The following is a 24,915-nucleotide window of genomic DNA, read 5'->3' as shown; positions in this document are numbered from 1 at the left end:
ACGCGGCCTATTACTCATTGGCATGGTTTACCGCCCTCTAGCGGCACACTGCCCACCCTGACACTGGCGAGACACTTCAAACTCACTGCACCTCTTTCACTTAGAAGCAACCTTAAATCAGTAGCATTCGAATGTTTAATCTATTTCTGTAATTATATTCCCATAAACGTCATAAACTGGACTTATTTATCGACAAGACCTATGGCGGACAACCACCACCCTGACACTCGCAAGACTATTGTTGTCGAACTCAGCACCCCTTTTAACCTACAATCCACCTATAAATATGTTGCATACATAGTTTCCAAGTACATCCGTCATAGCGGGCAATTTAACCTTTAAGACTATTTTTTCGAACACAGCGCCACGGTTTCACCTAGAGTCAACCCTCAGAGCTTTTGTATTATTTTTTGAAATCGCTGGTCACTCCGGTTTAGTACTTCTTATGTGTATATTACTCAATGGATTCGTTAGCGACTCGCTTAACTGTACATTTGTCGCCGTAGCTCAAGAACTATACCATATATGAACTTCTTCTTTGGAAGGACACAATGGGAGCTTAATATAAAACTGTATACCAAATTGCTTTTAAATCGGTTCAGTAGTTTTTGCTGTAGATTGGTCTGCGAGGAGAAGATGGAAGAAGAAGAAAAATTAAGCCTTACTTTGCCCCATTACTACCCCTCAACCCTATTCGATGGAATTCGTATATGTTTGTCGCGTGCCTGTAACCTTTCAAACGATGCATCACTTGTTTTGATACGACCTATAGTTTTTGAGTTACGAGGGGGTAAAATCGGCTTCATTCTGACTCGAGATACTATAGCAAGTGCTCGGGTAGATGCTCTATTCTGTACCCGAACCTTGCATAGGGACTACCGTCCCTTTTGATTAAGTACATAACTCTTCCATTTAAAAATCGTTTTTTTATTTGTACGTGGCTATTTACATATGACATAAATATTTACAGCAATAAATACTAGGTTCTAAAATTGAATAACAAAAGTTTAAAGGCTAATTTTAAACCTCCCCGTGTAATGTCTTCGAGACGCGGGCGACTTTGTCGTGGAATTTCTTCTCGACTAGGTCTCTGGCCACTCCGAAGGAAGCCGCCTTGGATGCTTCCATGTCCGCGATCATCTTACTAAAGCCATGAACAGCTTGGAGCTTAGAATCCACCTTCGTGAAAACGGGGCCAGAGGTTTTCGCTTTATAGATTTCAGGGATGGGTTGAGTATAGGCAGACTTGGAACCCTTGACGATCTTCATTTGGGGGATGACCACGTGGTACTGTTGCAGGTTCACCTCTGGCCGGTGCACGATGAGAGTGTGGGGCACCTTGTAGACCATGGGCTTGTGCTGGACCACGGGACTGGGGATAACGAAGATGGCCTGAGGAACCCTGAAGAGGGCGGGTTTGGTCTGGACGATGGGCTTCGGAGCCTCGATGACCGGCGAAGGGATGTTGAGGATCACTTTCTTCTCCTTCAAGACATTCCCAGAGAAGCCGATGTTGGCGTGAGGAACATCGTGGACTTCCGGTGCGCCTTTGGGCATCTCAATTGTTGGTTGGACGAGAGACAAGGACGGCTGAGGGATGTCGAAGACGACATCTGGGAATTCCATAGTCTGTTGGTGAACAGTGCTCAAGGGTGGGGCCATGTCCAAGGGCAACGGGGCTGCTATTTCGACCCCATGTGGAGAATCAACGACGATCGATTTCTGGCCCAGAACCTGAAAACATTTATATTTTTATAAATTTGATATCAAACATTATTTAAACTGCTATTAGTCGACTTACCGCAGAAGCTATTACCACGAAAAGAATTAAACTGACCGTCTTGTACATCTTCGCTGTACTTAGTGAGTTGTAGTTGAACAGATGAAGCTCCGATAATTTCTGATACGAAGGATGCTACAGTTGGGATATTTATTCTCTTTCTGGATTTTTTTATTTCATGTGTGTTTGTATTTTTTATTGGTTTTTAAGTTAAAATTACATGACATTTTTCAGCTTTGTTTGATAACTAACGAAAAATTGTTTATAAGAGCGATAAGAATTAAATGTTAACATAAGTCACATAATAACCGGTAACGTGTTACAAAGATTATCCGTAAATGTTTTATACTAAAATTCAATGAACAGTCGCTGAAGAAAGTTTCCGAGCACTGTTTTATTTATGTTTTGGCTTCTATCGGTGGTACATTAAAGAGCAAGATATCTTTTTAAAGGTCTTTTTTAAGTACGATAAAATTATTTCTCAAATCCATGTACTTTTAATGAATTTTCAAAATTGGCACAAAGAAATTTGTATCATTAACCGCAATAAATCCGTCTTAATATTCTGAAAAGTAATCCTTAAGAATTTTCGAAATCGGTTTAGCCGCTTCAAAGCAACGGTCGAAAATGTCCAAAATCACTTCTTTCTGCAACTTTGAGAGTCAGTTTAAAGTTTTAGTTTGGCACTTTCAAAGATAATATGGCCCTCGTACCCTAGATTCGAAATAACTGCCTCGAGCTGACCCACTTCCTGCCGGAACTCCGAAAACATTAGCTCCATAGTTACCATAGTAACCATTTAAAAATAAGACCATGGCCAATTTTGATGAAGCGCTATTCGCGCAACCGCGTGTCACCAAAGATGGCCGTACTAGGACAATACAGCGACCGATGGAGGCCAATTTTTCAGAGGTCACGTTCCGGAAGTAGGTAAACTCGTCGTTATTAAACCATAAACCAGAAAGCTGTCAGAATTCGAATCTAGTTCTATATTATCTTTCTCACTATAGAAATGTTATGCTAATTATCTGGTGATGGTTTCTTTTAGTAATGGGACTCTTTGACCTATTTTATTTATCTGTGTTATTGAAACTCTGGACCAAAAACCGTTATAACCAAAAATTCTATTATTTTTTATTTTTTGTAAAATATTGGTCTTAGCAGTCAAACAAAGTTACTAATTATTTTATTGCTGGGTGAATAGTACTTTTAGCATAACGAGAAGAATATCGAATACCCCAAAATTGTCTAATCGAATACCGAGGCGAATAGTAGATTTTTAACCAAATGTCGAATAGCTAGGCCTAATGCAAATTATACCTTCTCGAATATTCGTCGAATAATATGCCGAATATTCGTCGAATATAGGTTTAATTTTGGTCAAATAACAAGTCTAATAGTCAAAATATTTAAAATTTTAAAATCTTAATTGTAGAACTGAATTATCTATGCTGAGAGCGAACTAACCAATGACGTACGTACTTATACAAAGAAGTATATTATAGATTCGTTTATTTGAATGTTACCAGGCGCCGCCATATTAGCCGTCAACCGCCAAGTGAGAGCTCTACCTTAGAAATTTCTTCCCCCAAAACGGGTTTTAGCTTCACTCTCCCCATAGAGAGCTACGCGGTGGCCAAGACCGATTGGGAGGCCGAATATTAACCGAATAATCACTGAAGATTTACCGAATAATAGAAATGTTATTCGAATATCTAGACGGTCATTCGTCTGGATATTCGACGGAATTATTCGGTGAAGTCGGTTATTCGCTCAGCCTTAAATTAAGGAAAAGAACCTTAAACGAGGTTTTTTATTATTATCAGAATTTTATTAATAGGTTTTTGGTAGCTTTCAACTGCATTTTTTATGTTTACGAGTAACGAATAAAAAATTTCAACACAGCCTTGGGTGTTTTTAGAACTGAAATAAAAATAGTTTTCTTAAACTGGGGTCGTGGCGTCAATTTTAAACAAGGGTTTTAACATGTTTTAATGAATAAAACTCTATGTGTTTAAAACTATTGAATCAAACCGTTTTAAACATGATGTTTTTCAAGGAAGATTTTACAGAAGTTTATTTTAGGTATTGAGGAAAATCAGAGAAAAATTAATCGATTGGTGCATTGCTATGGCGAAAAGTAAGGTAAAGGACTTGATACTAAAGAGTTACATTCAAAGGTCTGCTTCTTATTTAAGCCTCTATATACACGTATTACTTAATTGAACTCCAGAGATTCTGGGTTTCGTTATAATAAATTTCACGAAGTCTTTCGTAACTTTGTGAAGTACATCATAGCAGTGTTGGCCGCTCCTCTCATCGTGAGCGGATTTGTTATTATGAGCAAAAATGAGCGGTAAAATATCTTTTTAAAAGAGCGCAAAACAAAAATGAGAGGAGCGGCAATTTTACCGCTCAAAAAAAGAGTGGAAAGAGAGGAGCGAAAATTTTACCGCTCAAAAAAAGAGCGGAAAGAGGAGTGCTGATTTAACCGCTCAAAAAAGAGCGGAAAAAGAGGAGCGAAAATTTTGCCACTCAAAAAAAAGAGCGGAAAAAGAGGAGCGCCGATTTTACCACTCAAAAAAGAGCGGAAAAAGAGGAACGAAAATTATACCGCTCAAAAAAGAGCGCAAAGAGAGAAGTGCTGATTTTACCGCTCAAAAAAGAGTGGAAAGAGAGGAGCGAAAATTACTCCGCTCAAAAAAGAGCGGAAAGAGAGGAGCGAAAAATATACCGCTCAAAAAAGAGCGCAAAGAGAGGAGCGAAAATTATACCGCTCAAAAAAGAGCGGAAAGAGAGGAGCGAAAATTTTGCCACTCAAAAAAAAAGTGCGGAAAAAGAGGAGCGCCGATTTTACCACTCAAAAAAGAGCGGAAAAAGAGGAACGAAAATTATACCGCTCAAAAAAGAGCGCAAAGAGAGGAGTGCTGATTTTACCGCTCAAAAAAGAGTGGAAAGAGAGGAGCGAAAATTACTCCGCTCAAAAAAGAGCGGAAAAAGAGGAGCGAAAAATATACCGCTCAAAAAAGAGCGCAAAGAGAGGAGTGCTGATTTTACCGCTCAAAAAAGAGCGCAAAGAGAGGAGCGAAAATTATACCGCTCAAAAAAGAGCGGAAAAAGAGGAGCGAAAATTTTGCCACTCAAAAAAAAAGAGCGGAAAAAGAGGAGCGCCGATTTCACCACTCAAAAAAGAGCGGAAAAAGAGGAACGAAAATTATACCGCTCAAAAAAGAGCGCAAAGAGAGGAGTGCTGATTTTACCGCTCAAAAAAGAGTGGAAAGAGAGGAGCGAAAATTACTCCGCTCAAAAAAGAGCGGAAAGAGAGGAGCGAAAAATATACCGCTCAAAAAAGAGCGCAAAGAGAGGAGCGAAAATTATACCGCTCAAAAAAGAGCGGAAAGAGAGGAGCGAAAATTTTATCGCTCAAAAAGAGAGCGGAAAGAGAGGAGCGAAAATTAAACCGCTCAAAAAGTGTGCGGAAAGACAGGAGCGAAAATTATACCGCTCAAAAAGAGCGGAAAGAGAGGAGTGAAAATTTTGTCGCTCAAAAAGAGAGCGCAAAGAAAGGAGCGAAAATTATACCGCTCAAAAAAGAGCGCAAAGATGGGAGCGAAAATTATACCGATCAAAAAAGAGCGGAAAGAGAGGAGTGAAAACTTTATCGCTCAAAAAGAGAGCGCAAAGAGAGGAGCGAAAATTATACCGCTCAAAAAAGAGCGGAAAGAGAGGAGCGAAAATTTTATCGCTCAAAAAAGAGCGGAAAGAGAGGAGCGAAAATTTTATCGCTCAAAAAGAGAGCGGAAAGAGAGGAGCGAAAATTAAACCGCTCAAAAAGTGTGCGGAAAGACAGGAGCGAAAACTATACCGCTCAAAAAAGAGCGGAAAAAGAGGAGCGAAAATTTTGCCACTCAAAAAAAAAGAGCGGAAAAAGAGGAGCGCCGATTTTACCACTCAAAAAAGAGCGGAAAAAGAGGAACGAAAATTATACCGCTCAAAAAAGAGCGCAAAGAGAGGAGTGCTGATTTTACCGCTCAAAAAAGAGTGGAAAGAGAGGAGCGAAAATTACCCCGCTCAAAAAAGAGTGGAAAGAGAGGAGCGAAAAATATACCGCTCAAAAAAGAGCGCAAAGAGAGGAGCGAAAATTATACCGCTCAAAAAAGAGCGGAAAGAGAGGAGCGAAAATTTTATCGCTCAAAAAAGAGCGGAAAGAGAGGAGCGAAAATTTTATCGCTCAAAAAGAGAGCGGAAAGAGAGGAGCGAAAATTAAACCGCTCAAAAAGTGTGCGGAAAGACAGGAGCGAAAATTATACCGCTCAAAAAAGAGCGGAAAGAGAGGAGTGAAAATTTTGTCGCTCAAAAAGAGAGCGCAAAGAGAGGAGCGAAAATTATACCGCTCAAAAAAGAGCGCAAAGATGGGAGCGAAAATTATACCGATCAAAAAAGAGCGGAAAGAGAGGAGTGAAAATTTTATCGCTCAAAAAAGAGCGCAAAGAGAGGAGCGAAAATTATACCGCTCAAAAAAAGAGCGGAAAGAGAGTAGTAAAAATTTACCACTCAAAAAGACGTGCGTGTGAGCGGCTCTTCGACGAAAATGCCCAACACTGAGTACATGTAATATAGTTTTCTATACGCCACCTGTTGGGGCATTTCGATAGTCACATGGTGTAGAATTTTCACGATGGCATAAAATTTAAAAATTATAGATACTAGCAGAAGATTGTAGTATAAGCATTTCGGGCGGGAGGTAGTATCTAATTTAACTTCTCGATTTCCAATTTACATCCTTTTGACGAGTTGTGACTCGCAGTCGTCCAAATTAAATTAGACCAAACAAAGTAAGTCAAAAATAGTAAGTCCATAAATAAAAATTTTCCTTTTTCCAGCGCCTTTACGTGATAATTAATTCGAAAAGGAGAGTTATATAAGAAGGTCTTGATTTAGATAATACGTCAAGACTAGCAAACAACAGTAGGATCTACATTTTCAAAACAAAGAAATACAAGTTGGCAAGCCAAAATATACCTCTCCTCGGAAGAATTGTCCCTAGTGGTATTAATCTCTCGAGATAACCCTTAAAGATATATCTCCGCAATTCAGAGTTATTTACTAAAAACGTAATCCCGGTTCAATCCCGCACGGTATACAATTTAATTATAATTTAAATAATTGAGACGAAACAACCGAGTTTAATTTATTCAGAATATTATAAATTAAGTAGTTACAACAGTGAGTTAGACGAACTAGAACAACGCACAATTGAATTTAACCCTATTTACAAAACAAGTGTATCAGTTAAATGTAATACGAGGCAAATTTTAATGAAAGAAATATCTACAGAGGGTATTATAACGACCGTTCGCTTTTTGGTTAATAATTTTCCAATTTCAATTAAAAATCTTGCGGCATAAAACAATGCAGAAATAATAACTTACCTGCAAAAAAAATGTTTTGCCATACAACTGTATTTTAAGTGCCTTCCAAGAAATGTTGCCATACACATTAATTTTCAGTGCCAACCAAATAACAATACCGAAAAAACCCAATATAAACTATTTCACAAAAACATTATCAACAAAACAATATCACCCAAAAGCTTAATACAACCAAAAAATTAAAATATGCAAAAAACATAATCGACCAAACTTCGGAGCCAAAACCACCAATAGAAAGATATATAATAACCCAGACGATCAGGGCTCAGAACAAAAATATGCAAAATAAAAAAAATATAATAATAACCTAATCGATTAGGCTTCAGAGGCAAAATAACCAATAGAAAAATATAAAATAACCCAATCTATCAGGCGTCAAAGGCAAAAGAACGAATAGAAAAATATATAATAAAAACCCAATCGAATAGAAAAATATAATAAACACCCAATCGAATAGAAAAATATAATAAAAACCCAATCGATCAAGCTTCAGAGACAAAATAACGAATAGAAAAATATAATAAAAACCCAATCGATCAAGCTCCAGAGGCAAAATAACGAATAGAGAAATATATAGTTATAGCCCAATCGATCAAGCTCCAGAGGCAAAATAACGAATAGAAAAATATATAGTTATAACCCAATCGATCAGGCTTCAAAACCAAAATATGCAATAGAAAAATAAATAATAAGCCAATCGATCAGACTTGAAACCAAAATATGCAATAGAAAAATAAATAATAATAAGCCAATCAATCAGATTTCACAACCTAAATATGCAATAGAAAAATATTTAATAATAACACAATCGATCAGGTTTCACAGCCAAAAAATGCAATAGAAAAATATTTAATAATAACACAATCAATCAGGCTTCACAAACAAAAAATGCAATAGAAAAATATTTAATAATAAACCCAATCGATCAGGCTTCAGAGCCAGAATAACAAATGGAAAAATATATAATAATAACCCAATCGATCAGGCTTCAGAGCCAGAATAACAAATAGAAAAATATATAATAATAATCCAATAGATCGGGCTTCAGAGAATCAATCCAAACACCTACACCAATAGAAAAATTAATAGCAAAAAGCCAAACACCTTACCTTTGACAAAGAACAGAAAAGGCACTTTTTTTTTATTCAAAGAAGAAAGGGCTGAATTGAGTCTGAGAAGACCGCGAGCCCGGCGAAGACACCATCTGATTAATCAGGGCGAGATATGTGTAACGGCCACGCCATCGGGGGGATACGTGGGGACAGGGGTGGGGACACCCGTGGCGGAAGTATTCCGACCACCCGTTGGGGGATTGGTGGTCGTCCTCACACGGCCATCCACAAACTCTGCCTTTTATTATTTCAATGGTAAAATTTAATATTATGTTTTGTCAAAAACATTTTTCGTTGCCATGGCAAAACGGTTGCCCATCGAATAAATTCCCTTTAGGATTTTTTATGATACATGAAGGACTACCAATCCCCCGAGTTTTAATAAAATCGGTGGGTTACACTTCGGGATGTCTCCTTGTTAGTTGGTTGTCGTTTCGGTTCCTGAACAACACATTTACTTTAATAAATTTTATAGAAACTAACATATAACTCAAGACTGTTAGGAAACTTACCATAGAAGCCATTATCATGAAGATAATTCAGCTGACGGACTTGTTCATCTTCGCTTTACTTAGTTAATTGTAGTTAAAGAGGGGTAGGGGGGCTCCGATAACTGCCGATATTGTAAGCTTTACATTTGGGATATTTATACTCCATCTGGGGTTTTTTATTTAATGTTTTATCCTTAAGTTAAATTTACATGAATTTTTTCGGCTCTTTTTTTAATTACTAAGCTCACATGTAGTGAGATTTTGTAATCTATGGAAGTGAGTTTTTTTATATGGGCCAACCATGAATCTAAAATGTAACCGAAAGGAAACAGGCTTATTATTTTCGGACGTAAGTTTGGTCCACGGTTTTAAGGACGCTTTGGTTAGCGAAAGTAAGGTAGACCATTAGATAAAAGGAAATCAAGTTTAATTCGAGTGAAAATCTATTTACACATGACATAAATATTTATGGAAATAAATAGTGTTTAAAAACTAGTAACAACGCTAGAAGATGCTACATGAACTTTCACATAGCTCCGTGGAAAGTTTTCGAGACGCGGGCGACTTTGTCGTGGAATTTCTTCTCGACCAGGTCTCTGGCCACACCGAAGGAAGCCGCCTTCGACGCCTCCATGTCTGCGATCATCTTTCCTACACCCTGGACAGCTTGGATCTTAGAGTCCATCTTCGAGAAGATGGGACCAGAAGTCTTAGCTCTATAGATTTCAGGGATGGGTTGAGTATAGGCAGACTTGGAACCCTTGACGACCTTCATTTGGGGGATGACCACGTGGTACTGTTGCAGGTTCACCTCTGGTCGGTGCACGATGAGAGTGTGAGGCACCTTGTAGACCATGGGCTTATGCTGGACCACGGGACTGGGGATAACGAAGATGGCCTGAGGCACCCTGAAGAGGGCGGGTTTGGTCTGGACGATGGGCTTCGGAGCCTCGATGACCGGCGAAGGGATGTTGAGGATCACTTTCTTCTCCTTCAAGACATTCCCAGAGAAGGCGATGTTAGCATGAGGAACATCGTGGACTTCCGGTGCGCCTTTGGGCATCTCAATTGTTGGTTGAACGAGGGATAAAGACGGTTGAGGAATGTCGAAGACGGCAGCTGGCAATTCCATTGCCTCTTCGTGAACAGTGTTCAAGGGCGGGGCCATGTCCAAGGGCAACGGGGCTGCTATTTCGACTCCATGAGTGGTCTCAACGTCGATCGATTTCTGGCCCAGAACCTGAATAACACATTTACTTTAATAAATTGGATAGAAACTAACATTTAACTCCTGTTAGTCAACTTACCGCAGAAATGATTGCCATGAAGAGAATTGAGCTGACCGTCTTGTACATCTTTGCTTTACTGGGGAAATTTATTTGAAGAGAGGAAGCTCCGATAACATCTGATACTATGAGCGTTACATTTGGGATATTTATACTCTTTCTGGTGTTTTTTATTACACTTTTGATTTTTAAGTTAAACTTGTATGATTTTTTTGGCTTTTTTATTATTAAAGAGTAAGTTGCAAATTATTTGTACCGCCTTAATATTACTTTTAAACGAAGAAATTACGTTTAAAATACCCGAATATAAAGTTTCGTTGCTTTACGTTTCGTAGATAATTAGAAATTATCGAAAAAAGCTCAGCTACGCTGAAAAAAAAGGGGATATATAGGTAAACCTGAGCATTTTACTGCGGCTAAGAAGGGACAGGTATTAGTGAGGATGCTATTAATTGAAAATGCCCTAACTGACGAATAAAATAAAATTTCAGGACCATTGTATTAGATTTTAATGTAAACAATAATAAAGAGGGTTTCAATTTTACCAAAAAAAGTTGTAATTTGTTATAATTATTTATTTTGTCTCCAAATAACACCAAACAGCTGATGTACTGTTATATTAAATGTAGTAAATTGAAATTAAAATATGTACATTGAGATACAAATTTCATTGTTTATAAAATTATAACATACACAGATGATAACTTTTTTTCATGTTGATACTTATAAATCAAAACAGCTGCTGATTCAATATTATAACCAGGCGACGAGCCCGCGAAGCGGGTGAGTTGTCGCCTTGTTATATATAGGTACCTCGACTTTTAACATTAAACTCGTTGCCTTCACGCTATGGGAAAGATAAGGGAAAAAGTAGGCGATTTGGGTGGTGGGATGCCGTTTGGTTTTTTTACTATAGTAATTTTTTCCACGCGGTTACAGGTAAAAGTGGTGGTTGTATAGTGGTAAAACTTTTAAAGGAACTCCAATTATAGTTTCATTGAGTACCTTTGCTATATAATTTCTATTAAATGTAAATAAAAAATGTATAATTAATTTTCTAAAAATATTGAATATTTCCAGATAAATATAAATAGGTCTCACCAGATGGCGGTAGCGTTTTGGTCAGAAATTTTAACCCTGTTGTGTTAGCCTCTTTTACTGACTTTGGTCCATGAAAAATAAAATAAAATGGCGTCCATATGCGATGCATAAGCTCGAGAATCTTACGCCTTGGTCTTTTAGTAAAAAAATATGTGATATAAAAATAAGTATTTAGCGTGGTAAATTGTGGTGTAGTGGTTATAGGCGTTAAATTTCGTCGTAAAGTGGTGGGTACGGATCTAGAAAGGGCGAAGATTTTTAAATGAGTGTCATTTGGATGTTCGAATCCAATCCGTGTCAGTAGGAGTGTTTTAAATAAATATTAAATGTAATGAAATTAATATATATGTAATTAAATTAATATAAATCAAATTAAATTAATATATATGTAGTTAAATTATTATAAATGTAATTAAGTTATTATAAATGTAATTCTTTGAATATTTGTATGCTCTCACTTTCAAGATAAACTTTGTGTGGCTTTGGTAGCTCCTACTGGATTGGCTGCTCATAACATAGGAGGAGTTACTCTGCACCGTTTGCTAATGCTACCTGTTCAACGTGGCAGAACTGTGAAATATTACAAATTAGGTCCAGACACCTGGAAGATAATGCAGAACACACTGGGCCATTTGAAGCTACTATTAATTGATGAGTTTTTGTATGATATCTTCGGCTTTGCTAGCTTATATCCATTTAAGATTATGTGAGATAACTGGTAAAGAACAAACGTTCTGTGGCGTTTCAATTTTGGCTTTCGTGGAGGTTTTGCAATTACAACCCGTCAAAGGGGATCCTGCATTTTCTGTGCTTACTCATAAATAAGCTCGTAAACTTATTGGCTCAGTTGGTGGATTCAATTTATTTCGTCAGTGTTTCAAATTTGATGAGTTAACAATTAATAAAAGACAGAAGGGAGACTTTGCCTACGGATAAATGTTGAGAATACTCTATAGACTGTAGGTTGGGAAGGTCACTTCTTAAGATGTTGATCTTTTGAAGACACGCCTCATTCCGAAAGCAGACAATATTGAGGAGGTTGCCAGCTATTATGATACATTGTGCAAAGAAGGTAAAAAACCTGTTTGTCTGTTATCAACCATCAAAATGTGCAATGACATAAACAGTGCTCTGCTTCAAAAATGTGGTAATCCTATTTTAGAAATATTGAGTGATGATAAGGCCAATGGGCAGCAAGAAATGCATTAAACAGTTAAAGAGCAGCTTGGGAAGCTTCACTCTTATAAATATTGGGTTGTTTTTGACCCAAATTGGGTTGTTTTTTTACCCATTGTTGGGTCAGTATTTAACCAAACAAAATATTGGGTTGTTTTAATTTTCACCCAAAAAGGTTTATTTTGATAACGCTATTTTGGGTTAAATTTATAAGTTTCCCAAATATGGATTGAACATTAGCCGAAAATATGGTTAATATATGAGTAAATTTTGGGTTATAATTCAACAATTAATTGGGGTTTTTTTACCCATTGTTGGGTCAGTATTTAACCAAACAAAATATTGGGTGGTTTTCGTTTTCACCCAAAATGGGTTATTTTAATAACGATATTTGGGGTTAAATTTATAAGTTTCTCAAAATATGGTTAATATATGACTCAATTTTGGGTTATAAATTAACAATTAATTTTGTTTATAAATTTAATCATCGTAGGCCTTGGCAATTTGCAAGAAATTTAAACAAGGGAGCTCATTATATTCTTCCGCTGAAATATCAACACAACATAAAAAAAATTAAAATATTGGAAAAATTTAAATTATAAATAGTAAATAAAATTAAAAATATTCTATACCTTTAGAATCAAAAATTAAGAATCCTTTCAAGCACTCATGGAAACGATGCAAGATCTTGGAGGAATAAAACAAGTATACTTGTTATATGGGAACTTTAAGTTCGATAGTATGACCCAATTTTGGGCTGCTATTATATTATCTTAAGAACAACCTAATTTTGTTTAACCCAAATTTTGCGTTTCAAGATTTTCAACTACATTTGGGTTATTTTTTACTCAAAAAGTAGTTAAAAATGAAATAACCAAAATCATTTAACCCAACGTTTTTAAGAGTGTTGAGAGCAATTTATCAGTGACAGCAGGATTGGAATCCAGACTTCTGCTTTTCATAAATGCACGTTTTATGTTAAGGATAAATCTTGATATGGACAAAGGACTTGTTAATGGAGCCATGGGTACTGTAAAAGGGTTTAAAAAGAGTGCGAATGTAAATATTTCACAGTTATTGGTTTTATATGATAATCATACCATTGAAGAAAAAATTTAAAGAGTTACAGTTAAGTTAGAAATTATGACAAATTTTTATGTTTCAAGAAGTCAATTTTTAGTGGTTTTGGCTTATGGGGTTACTATACATGCGCTTTTATAATGTGCTTTGATAAATATAGGACCGAACTTGTTTCAAAGAGTCATTTCTTTGGATGGCCTTCATTTGCTTGATTTTGATGCGTCTAAAATATATCCTGATTGTAAAGCAATAGTTGAGTATAATCGCCTAAGAATTGAGTTTAGGCCTGATTTACCACAAATAACCTTTAATCTAGAAAGATCAGCAAAAACAAGTTTACCCGTGTCAGTAACGGCATTTGAACAAACTGGGAATGAAATGGATTTGGGTATTGAAGCTGTTGTAAGCAATGAAGCTGGTCCCTCCAAGGCTAGAGTGCCTAAATCTGTAAGTGCTAATATTCCTAAAGATAATTCACTTTTGGTTATTAAAGGATTTTTTAATAACGATAACTCCTGCTATACTATCTCCACTTTACAAGCTTTTTTCCAAATTCCAGAATTTTTCAGAAGCATTCGAGAAAAAGTTATTTCTCCAGGACCAGCAACTGTTGCATTGCTTAAATTTCTTTTTCATATTCTAATAAGGGCTGCGTTCAACAACTATCAACGGAGAAAAACCGCTGAGTTATCGTTGAGTTCTTTTAATCAACGCTACGTCACAAAAATCTAAAAGTTGTTGTACGATTTATAGTTCGCTGACTTAACGAACAAAATATCGCCTGCAACCCCTAATTTAACTTTGTTGAATGACGTCACAACACCGATGAGCAACGGAAAAACCTGCTCCTCCGACCGCTGACTTCCTTGAGCAACATGACGTAGAAACCGGAAGTTAAAAAAAGCGTACAGTAAGCTCAACGCTCTTTCTTTTTCATATTCTAATAAGAATTACACCGGTACCGTGGCCGCGTAGCTTAGTGGTTAAAGCGCCTGGCCTGTAAACAGGAGATCGCGAGTTCGAATCTCGCCGTGGCCTACCAACCTTCTAACTATCTCTTAAATTTCTTTTTCATATTCTGATAAGAATAGCATTTGATCTGTGGCCGCGTGGCTTAGTGGTTAAGGCGCCTGTCTTGTAAACAGGATATCGCGAGTTCAATTCTCGCCGTGGCCTACCACCTTTATCACTTTATTTTTTATATGTTTTTCATATTATAATAAGAATTCCTTCGGTGCCGGGGCCCCATGGCTTAATGGTCACGGTGCCTGTCTTGTAAACCGGAGATCACGAGTCCGATTATCACCGTAGCTTACCACCTTTCTTACTGTCTCTTTAATTTCTTTTTCATATTCTAAACAACCACACTAAGGTTGTCTCGAATGAAACAACACATATAAGGACGTTAACTTTGATTTTCCAATCATTTGTATTTTTTTTAAATCACGTTGTGAGGACCTAAATCTAAATCAAACTCCCGATATTCCCGTCAAATCTTGAAATCCAAGTCAAAATCTCAAAATCCCGAAATCACCCTCAAAATCTTGAAATCACTCTCAAAATCCCGAAATCTCTCTTTAAATCCTCAAATCTGCCTTAAAATCTGGAAATCTACGTCACAATCTAGAAATTACCGTCGAAATCTCATAATTCAAAATAGTATTTCTGAAACTATTGTTCAAGTTCCAAAATCCCTTAAAATTTGGAAATTACTTTCAAAATCTCAAAATCTGTGTCGAAATCCAGAAATCTGTAATGAAATCGCGAAATCCGGAAATCAGCGTCACAATCTAGAAATAACGTCAAAATCTCGGAAATCAGAATAAGACTTCTGAAATTATTATTAAAAATCCAAAATGTTGAAATGAATTTAATTTTTTTTAAATGCTTTCCAAATCTCGTAGTCGGTTTGAGATTGCCCCTAGGTATTTTTGCTATCACGTGTTTTTTTTCTTTAAATAGGAAAAACTTATACGGACCAAATGACAAACCTTATGGGGACCCATTAAAAGTTTATTTTACTTGATGTGACGTCATAATAATTCATATACCTTGTAGGGGAAAAAACTGTGACATTTATCATATTCATACCGGAAGTGACGTTTTTAGTTACCGTAGGCCTCGTTTGGTGCGCCACTTATCAGTCATGGTTAATCTAGATGTGTTACAATTTGTTTCTGTGTTTTTCTCTAAACACCCCAATCTAGTTTTAACGTTCAAATGACAACATTAGTTTTATATTGATAAATCTATTAAAATCAAACTAATTTAGAAATTTTTTTAATGTAACATCTTGGAATTTGACTATTTTGTGTTTTGTACGTCGAAATTTTTTAAATTAATCGAGATATATTTTTTATCTTATTTTATAACGTTTGCCATGTGGGGACCATGGTTTTTGTCCCCATAAGTGAGTTTGGTCCCAGTGCTGTAAGTTAAAATCCAGGACTTGTCCTCACATTGACTGTAAAACAGGCACACACTCACACACACACACATATACAGGGTGTCTTTATTTGATCGGCCCAGGTATTTTTCTCAAACACTATACCTTCTAGAAATGTGCAATTTTCAGTATGTACTCTCTCGGTGGAGATCGTTGTTATTTGTGAATTTCAGAATAATCGTAAAATTTTTCACGGTTTCAGAATTTAAAGTTTTTGAACGCTAGGTGGTAGACGAAAAGTTTCAATGAGTAAGTTGTAGAGCATACTCGAAAACCTTTAATGGAGTTGGTATGGTCAAAATCGTACTTTGTGTCACTGTAAAGCAATAGTTGAGTGTAATCGCCTAAGAATTTAGTTTAGGCCTGATTTACCACAAATAACCTTTAATCTAAAAAGATCAGCAAAAACAAGTTTACCCGTGTCAGTAACGGAATTTTAACAAACTGGGAATTAAATGGATTTGGGTATTGAAGCTGTTGTAAGCAATGAAGCTGGTCCCTCCAAGGCTAGAGTGCCTAAATCTGTAAGTGCTAATATTCCGACACGCGCTTTAACCACTAAGCCACGCGGCCAAAGAACAAATGCTTTTCTTATTAGAATACGAAAAAGAAATTTAAGAGATAGTAAGAAAGGCTGTAGGCCACGGCGAGAATCGAACTCGCGATCTCCTGTTTCCAAGACAGGTGCTTTAACCACTAGGCCACGCGGCCACAGGGACTACGTTATTCTTATTAGAAAATGAAAAATAAATTTAAGAGATAGTAAGAAAGGCTGTAGGCCACGGCGAGAATCGAACTCGCGATCTCCTGTTTACAAGACAGGCGCTTTAACCACTAGGCCACGCGCCCACAGGGACTACGTTATTCTTATTAGAAAATGAAAAATAAATTTAAGAGATAGTAAGAAAGGCTGTAGGCCACGGCGAGAATCGAACTCGCGATCTCCTGTTTACAAGACAGGCGCTTTAACCACTAAGCCACGCGGCCACAGGGACTACGTTATTCTTATTAGAAAATGAAAAATAAATTTAAGAGATAGTAAGAAAGGCTGTAGGCCACGGCGAGAATCGAACTCGCGATCTCCTGTTTACAAGACAGGCGCTTTAACCACTAGGCCAAGCACCCCCGGAACCGTTGGAATTCTTATTAGAATACGAAAAATAAATTTAAGAGATAGTAAGAAAGGCTGTAGGCCACGGCGAGAATCGTACTCGCGATCTCCTGTTTACAAGACAGGCGCTTTAACCACTAGGCCAAGCACCCCCGGAACCGTTGGAATTCTTATTAGAATACGAAAAAGAAATTTAAGAGATAGTAAGAAAGGCTGTAGGCCACGGCGAGAATCGAACTCGCGATCTCCTGTTTACAAGACAGGCGCTTTAACCACTAGGCCAAGCACCCCCGGAACCGTTGGAATTCTTATTAGAATACGAAAAAGAAATTTAAGAGATAGTAAGAAAGGCTGTAGGCCACGGCGAGAATCGTACTCGCGATCTCCTGTTTACAAGACAGGCGCTTTAACCACTAGGCCAAGCACCCCCGGAACCGTTGGAATTCTTATTAGAATACGAAAAAGAAATTTAAGAGATAGTAAGAAAGGCTGTAAGCCACGTCGAGAATCGAACTCGCGATCTCCTGTTTACAAGACAGGCGCTTTAACCACTAGGCCAAGCACCCCCGGAACCGTTGGAATTCTTATTAGAATACGAAAAAGAAATTTAAGAGATAGTAAGAAAGGCTGTAGGCCACGGCGAGAATCGTACTCGCGATCTCCTGTTTACAAGACAGGCGCTTTAACCACTAGGCCAAGCACCCCCGGAACCGTTGGAATTCTTATTAGAATACGAAAAAGAAATTTAAGAGATAGTAAGAAAGGCTGTAAGCCACGTCGAGAATCGAACTCGCGATCTCCTGTTTACAAGACAGGCGCTTTAACCACTAGGCCAAGCGCCCCCGGAACCGTTGGAATTCTTATTAGAATATGAAAAAGAAATTTAAGAGATAGTAAGAAAGGCTGTAGGCCACGGCGAGAATCGAACTCGCGATCTCCTGTTTACAAGACAGGCGCTTTAACCACTAAGCCACGCGCCCACAGGGACTACGTTATTCTTATTAGAAAATGAAAAATAAATTTAAGAGATAGTAAGAAAGGCTGTAGGCCACGGCGAGAATCGAACTCGCGATCTCCTGTTTACAAGACAGGCGCTTTAACCACTAAGCCACGCGGCCACAGGGACTACGTTATTCTTATTAGAAAATGAAAAATAAATTTAAGAGATAGTAAGAAAGGCTGTAGGCAACGGCGAGAATCGAACTCGCGATCTCCTGTTTACAAGACAGGTGCTTTAACCACTAGGCCAAGCACCCCCGGAACCGTTGGAATTCTTATTAGAATACGAAAAAGAAATTTAAGAGATAGTAAGAAAGGCTGTAGGCCACGGCGAGAATCGTACTCGCGATCTCCTGTTTACAAGACTGGCGCTTTAACCACTAGGCCAAGCACCCCCGGAACCGTTGGAATTCTTATTAGAATACGAAAAAGAAATTTAAGAGATAGTAAGAAAGGCTGTAGGCCACGGCGAGAATCGAACTCGCGATCTCCTGTTTACAAGACAGGCGCTTTAACCACTAAGCCACGCGGCCACAGGGACTACGTTATTCTTATTAGAAAATGAAAAATAAATTTAAGAGATAGTAAGAAAGGCTGTAGGCCACGGCGAGAATCGAACTCGCGATCTCCTGTTTACAAGACAGGCACTTTAACCACTAGGCCAAGCACCCCCGGAACCGTTGGAATTCTTATTAGAATACGAAAAAGAAATTTAAGAGATAGTAAGAAAGGCTGTAGGCCACGGCGAGAATCGAACTCGCGATCTCCTGTTTACAAGACAGGCGCTTTAACCACTAAGCCACGCGGCCACAGGGACTACGTTATTCTTATTAGAAAATGAAAAATAAATTTAAGAGATAGTAAGAAAGGCTGTAGGCCACGGCGAGAATCGAACTCGCGATCTCCTGTTTACAAGACAGGCACTTTAACCACTAGGCCAAGCACCCCCGGAACCGTTGGAATTCTTATTAGAATACGAAAAAGAAATTTAAGAGATAGTAAGAAAGGCTGTAGGCCACGGCGAGAATCGTACTCGCGATCTCCTGTTTACAAGACAGTCGCTTTAACCACTAGGCCAAGCACCCCCGGAACCGTTGGAATTCTTATTAGAATACGAAAAAGAAATTTAAGAGATAGTAAGAAAGGCTGTAAGCCACGTCGAGAATCGAACTCGCGATCTCCTGTTTACAAGACAGGCGCTTTAACCACTAGGCCAAGCGCCCCCGGAACCGTTGGAATTCTTATTAGAATATGAAAAAGAAATTTAAGAGATAGTAAGAAAGGCTGTAGGCCACGGCGAGAATCGAACTCGCGATCTCCTGTTTACAAGACAGGCGCTTTAACCACTAAGCCACGCGGCCACAGGGACTACGTTATTCTTATTAGAAAATGAAAAATAAATTTAAGAGATAGTAAGTAAGGCTGTAGGCCACGGCGAGAATCGAACTCGCGATCTCCTGTTTACAAGACAGGCGCTTTAACCACTAAGCCACGCGGCCACAGGGACTACGTTATTCTTATTAGAAAATGAAAAATAAATTTAAGAGATAGTAAGAAAGGCTGTAGGCCACGGCGAGAATCGAACTCGCGATCTCCTGTTTACAAGACAGGCGCTTTAACCACTAAGCCACGCGGCCACAGGGCCTACGTTATTCTTATTAGAAAATGAAAAATAAATTTAAGAGATAGTAAGAAAGGCTGTAGGCCACGGCGAGAATCGAACTCGCGATCTCCTGTTTATAAGACAGGCGCTTTAACCACTAGGCCAAGCACCCCCGGAACCGTTGGAATTCTTATTAGAATACGAAAAAGAAATTTAAGAGATAGTAAGAAAGGCTGTAGGCCACGGCGAGAATCGAACTCGCGATCTCCTGTTTACAAGACAGGCGCTTTAACCACTAGGCCAAGCACCCCCGGAACCGTTGGAATTCTTATTAGAATACGAAAAAGAAATTTAAGAGATAGTAAGAAAGGCTGTAGGCCACGGCGAGAATCGTACTCGCGATCTCCTGTTTACAAGACAGGCGCTTTAACCACTAGGCCAAGCACCCCCGGAACCGTTGGAATTCTTATTAGAATACGAAAAAGAAATTTAAGAGATAGTAAGAAAGGCTGTAGGCCACGGCGAGAATCGTACTCGCGATCTCCTGTTTACAAGACAGGCGCTTTAACCACTAGGCCAAGCACCCCCGGAACCGTTGGAATTCTTATTAGAATATGAAAAAGAAATTTAAGAGATAGTAAGAAAGGCTGTAGGCCACGGCGAGAATCGAACTCGCGATCTCCTGTTTACAAGACAGGCGCTTTAACCACTAGGCCAAGCACCCCCGGAACCGTTGGAATTCTTATTAGAATACGAAAAAGAAATTTAAGAGATAGTAAGAAAGGCTGTAGGCCACGTCGAGAATCGAACTCGCGATCTCCTGTTTACAAGACAGGCGCTTTAACCACTAGGCCAAGCACCCCCGGAACCGTTGGAATTCTTATTAGAATATGAAAAAGAAATTTAAGAGATAGTAAGAAAGGCTGTAGGCCACGTCGAGAATCGAACTCGCGATCTCCTGTTTACAAGACAGGCGCTTTAACCACTAAGCCACGCGGCCACAGGGACTACGTTATTCTTATTAGAAAATGAAAAATAAATTTAAGAGATAGTAAGAAAGGCTGTAGGCCACGGCGAGAATCGAACTCGCGATCTCCTGTTTACAAGACAGGCGCTTTAACCACTAAGCCACGCAGCCCAGGAACCAACGTAATTCTTATTAGAAAATGAAACAGAAATTTAAGAGATTGTAAGAAAGGTGGTAGGCTACGGCGAGAATCGAACTTTCGATTTAATGTTTACAAGACAAGTGCCTTAACCACTAAGCTACGCGGCCACAGAACCATTGCTATTCTTATTAGAATACGAAAAAGAAATTTAAGAGATAGTAAGAAAGGCTGTAGGCCACGGCGAGAATCGAACTCGCGATCTCCTGTTTACAAGACAGGCGCTTTAACCACTAGGCCAAGCACCCCCGGAACCGTTGGAATTCTTATTAGAATACGAAAAAGAAATTTAAGAGATAGTAAGAAAGGCTGTAGGCCACGGCGAGAATCGAACTCGCGATCTCTTGTTTACAAGACAGGCGCTTTAACCACTAGGCCAAGCACCCCCGGAACCGTTGGAATTCTTATTAGAATATGAAAAAGAAATTTAAGAGATAGTAAGAAAGGCTGTAGGCCACGTCGAGAATCGAACTCGCGATCTCCTGTTTACAAGACAGGCGCTTTAACCACTAAGCCACGCGGCCACAGGGACTACGTTATTCTTATTAGAAAATGAAAAATAAATTTAAGAGATAGTAAGAAAGGCTGTAGGCCACGGCGAGAATCGAACTCGCGATCTCCTGTTTACAAGACAGGCGCTTTAACCACTAGGCCAAGCACCCCCGGAACCGTTGGAATTCTTATTAGAATACGAAAAAGAAATTTAAGAGATAGTAAGAAAGGCTGTAGGCCACGGCGAGAATCGAACTCGCGATCTCCTGTTTACAAGACAGGCGCTTTAACCACTAGGCCAAGCACCCCCGGAACCGTTGGAATTCTTATTAGAATACGAAAAAGAAATTTAAGAGATAGTAAGAAAGGCTGTAGGCCACGGCGAGAATCGTACTCGCGATCTCCTGTTTACAAGACAGGCGCTTTAACCACTAGGCCAAGCACCCCCGGAACCGTTGGAATTCTTATTAGAATACGAAAAAGAAATTTAAGAGATAGTAAGAAAGGCTGTAGGCCACGGCGAGAATCGTACTCGCGATCTCCTGTTTACAAGACAGGCGCTTTAACCACTAGGCCAAGCACCCCCGGAACCGTTGGAATTCTTATTAGAATATGAAAAAGAAATTTAAGAGATAGTAAGAAAGGCTGTAGGCCACGGCGAGAATCGAACTCGCGATCTCCTGTTTACAAGACAGGCGCTTTAACCACTAGGCCAAGCACCCCCGGAACCGTTGGAATTCTTATTAGAATACGAAAAAGAAATTTAAGAGATAGTAAGAAAGGCTGTAGGCCACGGCGAGAATCGAACTCGCGATCTCCTGTTTAAAAGACAGGCGCTTTAACCACTAAGCCACGCGGCCACAGGGACTACGTTATTCTTATTAGAAAATGAAAAATAAATTTAAGAGATAGTAAGAAAGGCTGTAGGCCACGGCGAGAATCGAACTCGCGATCTCCTGTTTACAAGACAGGCGCTTTAACCACTAAGCCACGCGGCCACAGGGACTACGTTATTCTTATTAGAAAATGAAAAATAAATTTAAGAGATAGTAAGAAAGGCTGTAGGCCACGGCGAGAATTGAACTCGCGATCTCCTGTTTACAAGACAGGCGCTTTAACCACTAGGCCAAGCACCCCCGGAACCGTTGGAATTCTTATTAGAATACGAAAAAGAAATTTAAGAGATAGTAAGAAAGGCTGTAGGCGACGGTGAGAATTGAACTCTGTAATTCTTCAAAACAAACCACAGAGTAAGTGCACCCTACAGCGGAACTGCACTTATGCTTAAACATTTTGGTGATCATTTAATTATGAATTAACAGGAATCCATCCCTCTACTTTGAATGCTTTCGCAGTAGATTTTCGTCTCGATGCGGCTGACGGTTTTATTGACGTCACTATGTTAACTTAACTAATAAAAAGACGGACGACGGTCAGAATACACACAATCCTTCTAATGTGTTAAGTTTGTTTGAGCTTTTCACAGTAACCATCAACGCCGGCATCACAACCAAAATATACCCACGGTCACACATATATACAAATTTACACTTATTTGTTACTTCTAGTCATACTTTGAAAACATCGAAGATTCCTTCGATCAGTGTCACTCTTATTTTTTACTTCTGATAACACTTATTTGTTACTACTAGTCAGCCGTTGAGTGTCACACTTATTACTTCTGGTCATACGCCGAAGACTAGGTAGATCAGTGTTATACTTAATTGTTACTTCTGGTCATACGTGGAAAGTGCGTAGACCTCTATAAACACGCAGATTTACAATGTTGAAAATTTCGGGTGTCCGTATCCGCTGCCCAAAAAACCTTACATAGAATTAAATTTAAGGAACGTTTTTACAATTCTAGGCTATATGTAAACCACAGCTATTCAAATATATAACTTTCATGAAAGTCGGACTTAAATTAAGAAACTGCATGTAGATTTTTAGGCGAAAATATAAAAACACGAAAATTGGGGTCCCGTAAATTACCCTGAAAACTATACTTAAATTTAATATTTAATGATAAAACCGAAGTTGTAGGTCTGCTGAATCCTAACCTATCCAATAATTTTTTTAACGTTATCGGACTTAATATTAATGAAAATATCTACCACATAAAGCGAAATCACCGAAAATAGTAAACTGGGCAAATGCCCAACTTCTTGGGCTCCGATTTGAAAACTTTATGAAAGGCTATCAATGGCGATGTATGTACATTCGAACGAGATATCATTGACTCTTCTAGTTATAACCGTTGAAGAGGTATGCGCGACACGGCGCCATCGGTATCGGCGGCATCGGCGGCAACGGCTACACTGTACATGAGACTAATACACACAAATCCTTAGGATTCTGTGTAAAAACGTGTGAGGGGTGTGAGCGCAAAGGGTTTTTTATCGTAGGCTGGGCCAGGGCCGTCAGAGTGATCTTACCATACGCGATACGGCAAGATAAGCATTCCAAGTAGAGGTATGGATTCCTAGAAATAATAATAATCCACCCAAAACCCATTCGGTTAAAAATTGCAAGGTCCTATAAACAAAAACGTCACGTCCTATATTACTCTAGGTCATAAAAGTAGTGAAATCAAATAACGGACAAGATCTGTAATTATATTCCCATAAACGTCATAAACTGGACTTATTTATCGACAAGTGATGTGCTCTGAAGTAATATGCTAGACCTTACGCATCCTAAGTGTTTTACTGAGTTAAAATCCTTTGTACAACCATAAAACATTTCAAAGTGAATGGCTAATATTAGAATCGCATTGTATCAAATACACCTTTAAATAAATTGGTTTGAAAATTTTCAACGGTTCTTGGGATGTTCGCAAAGCATTCTGGGAAAGAAAAAAACACACTATTGGCTGAAAATGCTATCTCTCGCTCTTGCGCTAGAACGTATTTTCGGCTCGATGGCCGAGACAAGTTTTCTTAGCTTAGCTGTAACGATTCTAATGATACAATATCAGTTAAATAATTTACCAAGTTAATTAAAGAAAAAGGTCAATATAAGATAAAACGTTTTCTTAAGAATGTATAAAGAGTGAACAAATCGTAAAATTGAAACGCCACCGAACGGTTGTTCTTTACCAGTTATCTCACATAATCTTAAATGGATATAAGCTAGCAAAGCCGAAGATACCATACAAAAACTCATCAATTAATAGTAGCTTCAAATGGCCCAGTGTGTTCTGCATTATCTTCAAGGTGTCTGGACCTAATTTGTAATATTTCACAGTTCTGCCACGTTGAACAGGTAGCATTAGCAAACGGTGCAGAGTAACTCCTCCTATGTTATGAGCAGCCAATCCAGTAGGAGCTACCAAAGCCACCAAAGTTTATCTTGAAAGTGAGAGCATACAAATATTCAAAGAATTACATTTATAATAACTTAATTACATTTATAATAATTTAACTACATATATATTAATTTAATTTGACTTATATTAATTTAATTACATATATATTAATTTCATTACATTTAATATTTATTTAAAACACTCCTACTGACACGGATTGGATTCGAACATCCAAATGACACTCATTTAAAAATCTTCACCCTTTCTAGATTCGTACCCACCACTTTACGACGAAATTTAACGCCTATAACCACTACACCACAATTTACCACG

General features: G+C 38.4%; 2 protein-coding genes and 16 non-coding genes across 19 annotated transcripts; 2 read left to right on the top strand and 16 right to left on the bottom strand.

Moving 5' to 3' along the window:
• Positions 1-906: 906 nt before the first annotated feature.
• On the bottom strand, positions 907-8,906 carry LOC149952623 (uncharacterized). Of its 2 annotated transcripts, none has more exons than XM_090168647.1 (2): positions 8,837-8,906; positions 907-1,734 (listed from the first exon to the last, which is right to left on the bottom strand). In XM_090168647.1, the coding sequence occupies exons 1-2, from the start codon at positions 8,852-8,854 to the stop codon at positions 1,021-1,023; spliced, it is 732 nt and encodes a 243-aa protein (XP_090024773.1). In that variant the 5' UTR covers positions 8,855-8,906; the 3' UTR covers positions 907-1,020. The 2 variants fall into 2 exon arrangements, with proteins under 2 accessions (XP_090024773.1, XP_090024772.1); XM_090168646.1 differs by lacking the exon at positions 8,837-8,906 and adding an exon at positions 1,802-1,939.
• A 386-nt stretch (positions 8,907-9,292) lies between these two features.
• Positions 9,293-10,219, bottom strand: LOC149952622 (uncharacterized). Its single transcript, XM_090168645.1, has 2 exons — positions 10,123-10,219; positions 9,293-10,055 (listed from the first exon to the last, which is right to left on the bottom strand). The coding sequence occupies exons 1-2, from the start codon at positions 10,168-10,170 to the stop codon at positions 9,342-9,344; spliced, it is 762 nt and encodes a 253-aa protein (XP_090024771.1). The 5' UTR covers positions 10,171-10,219; the 3' UTR covers positions 9,293-9,341.
• Positions 10,220-14,423: 4,204 nt separating this feature from the next.
• On the top strand, positions 14,424-14,496 carry TRNAT-UGU (transfer RNA threonine (anticodon UGU)). The gene has a single exon. It is a non-coding gene; the product is annotated as a tRNA-Thr (tRNA).
• A 65-nt stretch (positions 14,497-14,561) lies between these two features.
• TRNAT-UGU (transfer RNA threonine (anticodon UGU)) lies at positions 14,562-14,634 on the top strand. The gene has a single exon. It is a non-coding gene; the product is annotated as a tRNA-Thr (tRNA).
• A 1,908-nt stretch (positions 14,635-16,542) lies between these two features.
• Positions 16,543-16,615, bottom strand: TRNAP-UGG (transfer RNA proline (anticodon UGG)). The gene has a single exon. It is a non-coding gene; the product is annotated as a tRNA-Pro (tRNA).
• Positions 16,616-16,680: 65 nt separating this feature from the next.
• On the bottom strand, positions 16,681-16,753 carry TRNAT-UGU (transfer RNA threonine (anticodon UGU)). The gene has a single exon. It is a non-coding gene; the product is annotated as a tRNA-Thr (tRNA).
• Positions 16,754-16,818: 65 nt separating this feature from the next.
• On the bottom strand, positions 16,819-16,891 carry TRNAT-UGU (transfer RNA threonine (anticodon UGU)). The gene has a single exon. It is a non-coding gene; the product is annotated as a tRNA-Thr (tRNA).
• A 1,031-nt stretch (positions 16,892-17,922) lies between these two features.
• On the bottom strand, positions 17,923-17,995 carry TRNAT-UGU (transfer RNA threonine (anticodon UGU)). Its single transcript has one exon. It is a non-coding gene; the product is annotated as a tRNA-Thr (tRNA).
• Positions 17,996-18,060: 65 nt separating this feature from the next.
• On the bottom strand, positions 18,061-18,133 carry TRNAT-UGU (transfer RNA threonine (anticodon UGU)). The gene has a single exon. It is a non-coding gene; the product is annotated as a tRNA-Thr (tRNA).
• Positions 18,134-18,474: 341 nt separating this feature from the next.
• On the bottom strand, positions 18,475-18,547 carry TRNAT-UGU (transfer RNA threonine (anticodon UGU)). The gene has a single exon. It is a non-coding gene; the product is annotated as a tRNA-Thr (tRNA).
• A 203-nt stretch (positions 18,548-18,750) lies between these two features.
• TRNAT-UGU (transfer RNA threonine (anticodon UGU)) lies at positions 18,751-18,823 on the bottom strand. Its single transcript has one exon. It is a non-coding gene; the product is annotated as a tRNA-Thr (tRNA).
• Positions 18,824-19,302: 479 nt separating this feature from the next.
• Positions 19,303-19,375, bottom strand: TRNAT-UGU (transfer RNA threonine (anticodon UGU)). Its single transcript has one exon. It is a non-coding gene; the product is annotated as a tRNA-Thr (tRNA).
• A 65-nt stretch (positions 19,376-19,440) lies between these two features.
• On the bottom strand, positions 19,441-19,513 carry TRNAT-UGU (transfer RNA threonine (anticodon UGU)). The gene has a single exon. It is a non-coding gene; the product is annotated as a tRNA-Thr (tRNA).
• A 65-nt stretch (positions 19,514-19,578) lies between these two features.
• TRNAT-UGU (transfer RNA threonine (anticodon UGU)) lies at positions 19,579-19,651 on the bottom strand. Its single transcript has one exon. It is a non-coding gene; the product is annotated as a tRNA-Thr (tRNA).
• Positions 19,652-20,544: 893 nt separating this feature from the next.
• TRNAT-UGU (transfer RNA threonine (anticodon UGU)) lies at positions 20,545-20,617 on the bottom strand. The gene has a single exon. It is a non-coding gene; the product is annotated as a tRNA-Thr (tRNA).
• A 65-nt stretch (positions 20,618-20,682) lies between these two features.
• On the bottom strand, positions 20,683-20,755 carry TRNAT-UGU (transfer RNA threonine (anticodon UGU)). The gene has a single exon. It is a non-coding gene; the product is annotated as a tRNA-Thr (tRNA).
• A 479-nt stretch (positions 20,756-21,234) lies between these two features.
• TRNAT-UGU (transfer RNA threonine (anticodon UGU)) lies at positions 21,235-21,307 on the bottom strand. Its single transcript has one exon. It is a non-coding gene; the product is annotated as a tRNA-Thr (tRNA).
• Positions 21,308-22,200: 893 nt separating this feature from the next.
• TRNAT-UGU (transfer RNA threonine (anticodon UGU)) lies at positions 22,201-22,273 on the bottom strand. Its single transcript has one exon. It is a non-coding gene; the product is annotated as a tRNA-Thr (tRNA).
• Positions 22,274-24,915: the final 2,642 nt, after the last annotated feature.

The sequence above is a fragment of the Leiobunum rupestre genome, chromosome 3 (assembly GCF_980474605.1).
Source record: "Leiobunum rupestre chromosome 3, qqLeiRupe1.1.hap1, whole genome shotgun sequence".
NCBI lineage: Eukaryota > Metazoa > Arthropoda > Arachnida > Opiliones > Sclerosomatidae > Leiobunum > Leiobunum rupestre.
Note: the sequence above shows the minus strand (reverse complement) of the source record. Positions and strands in the feature narration are given on the sequence as shown.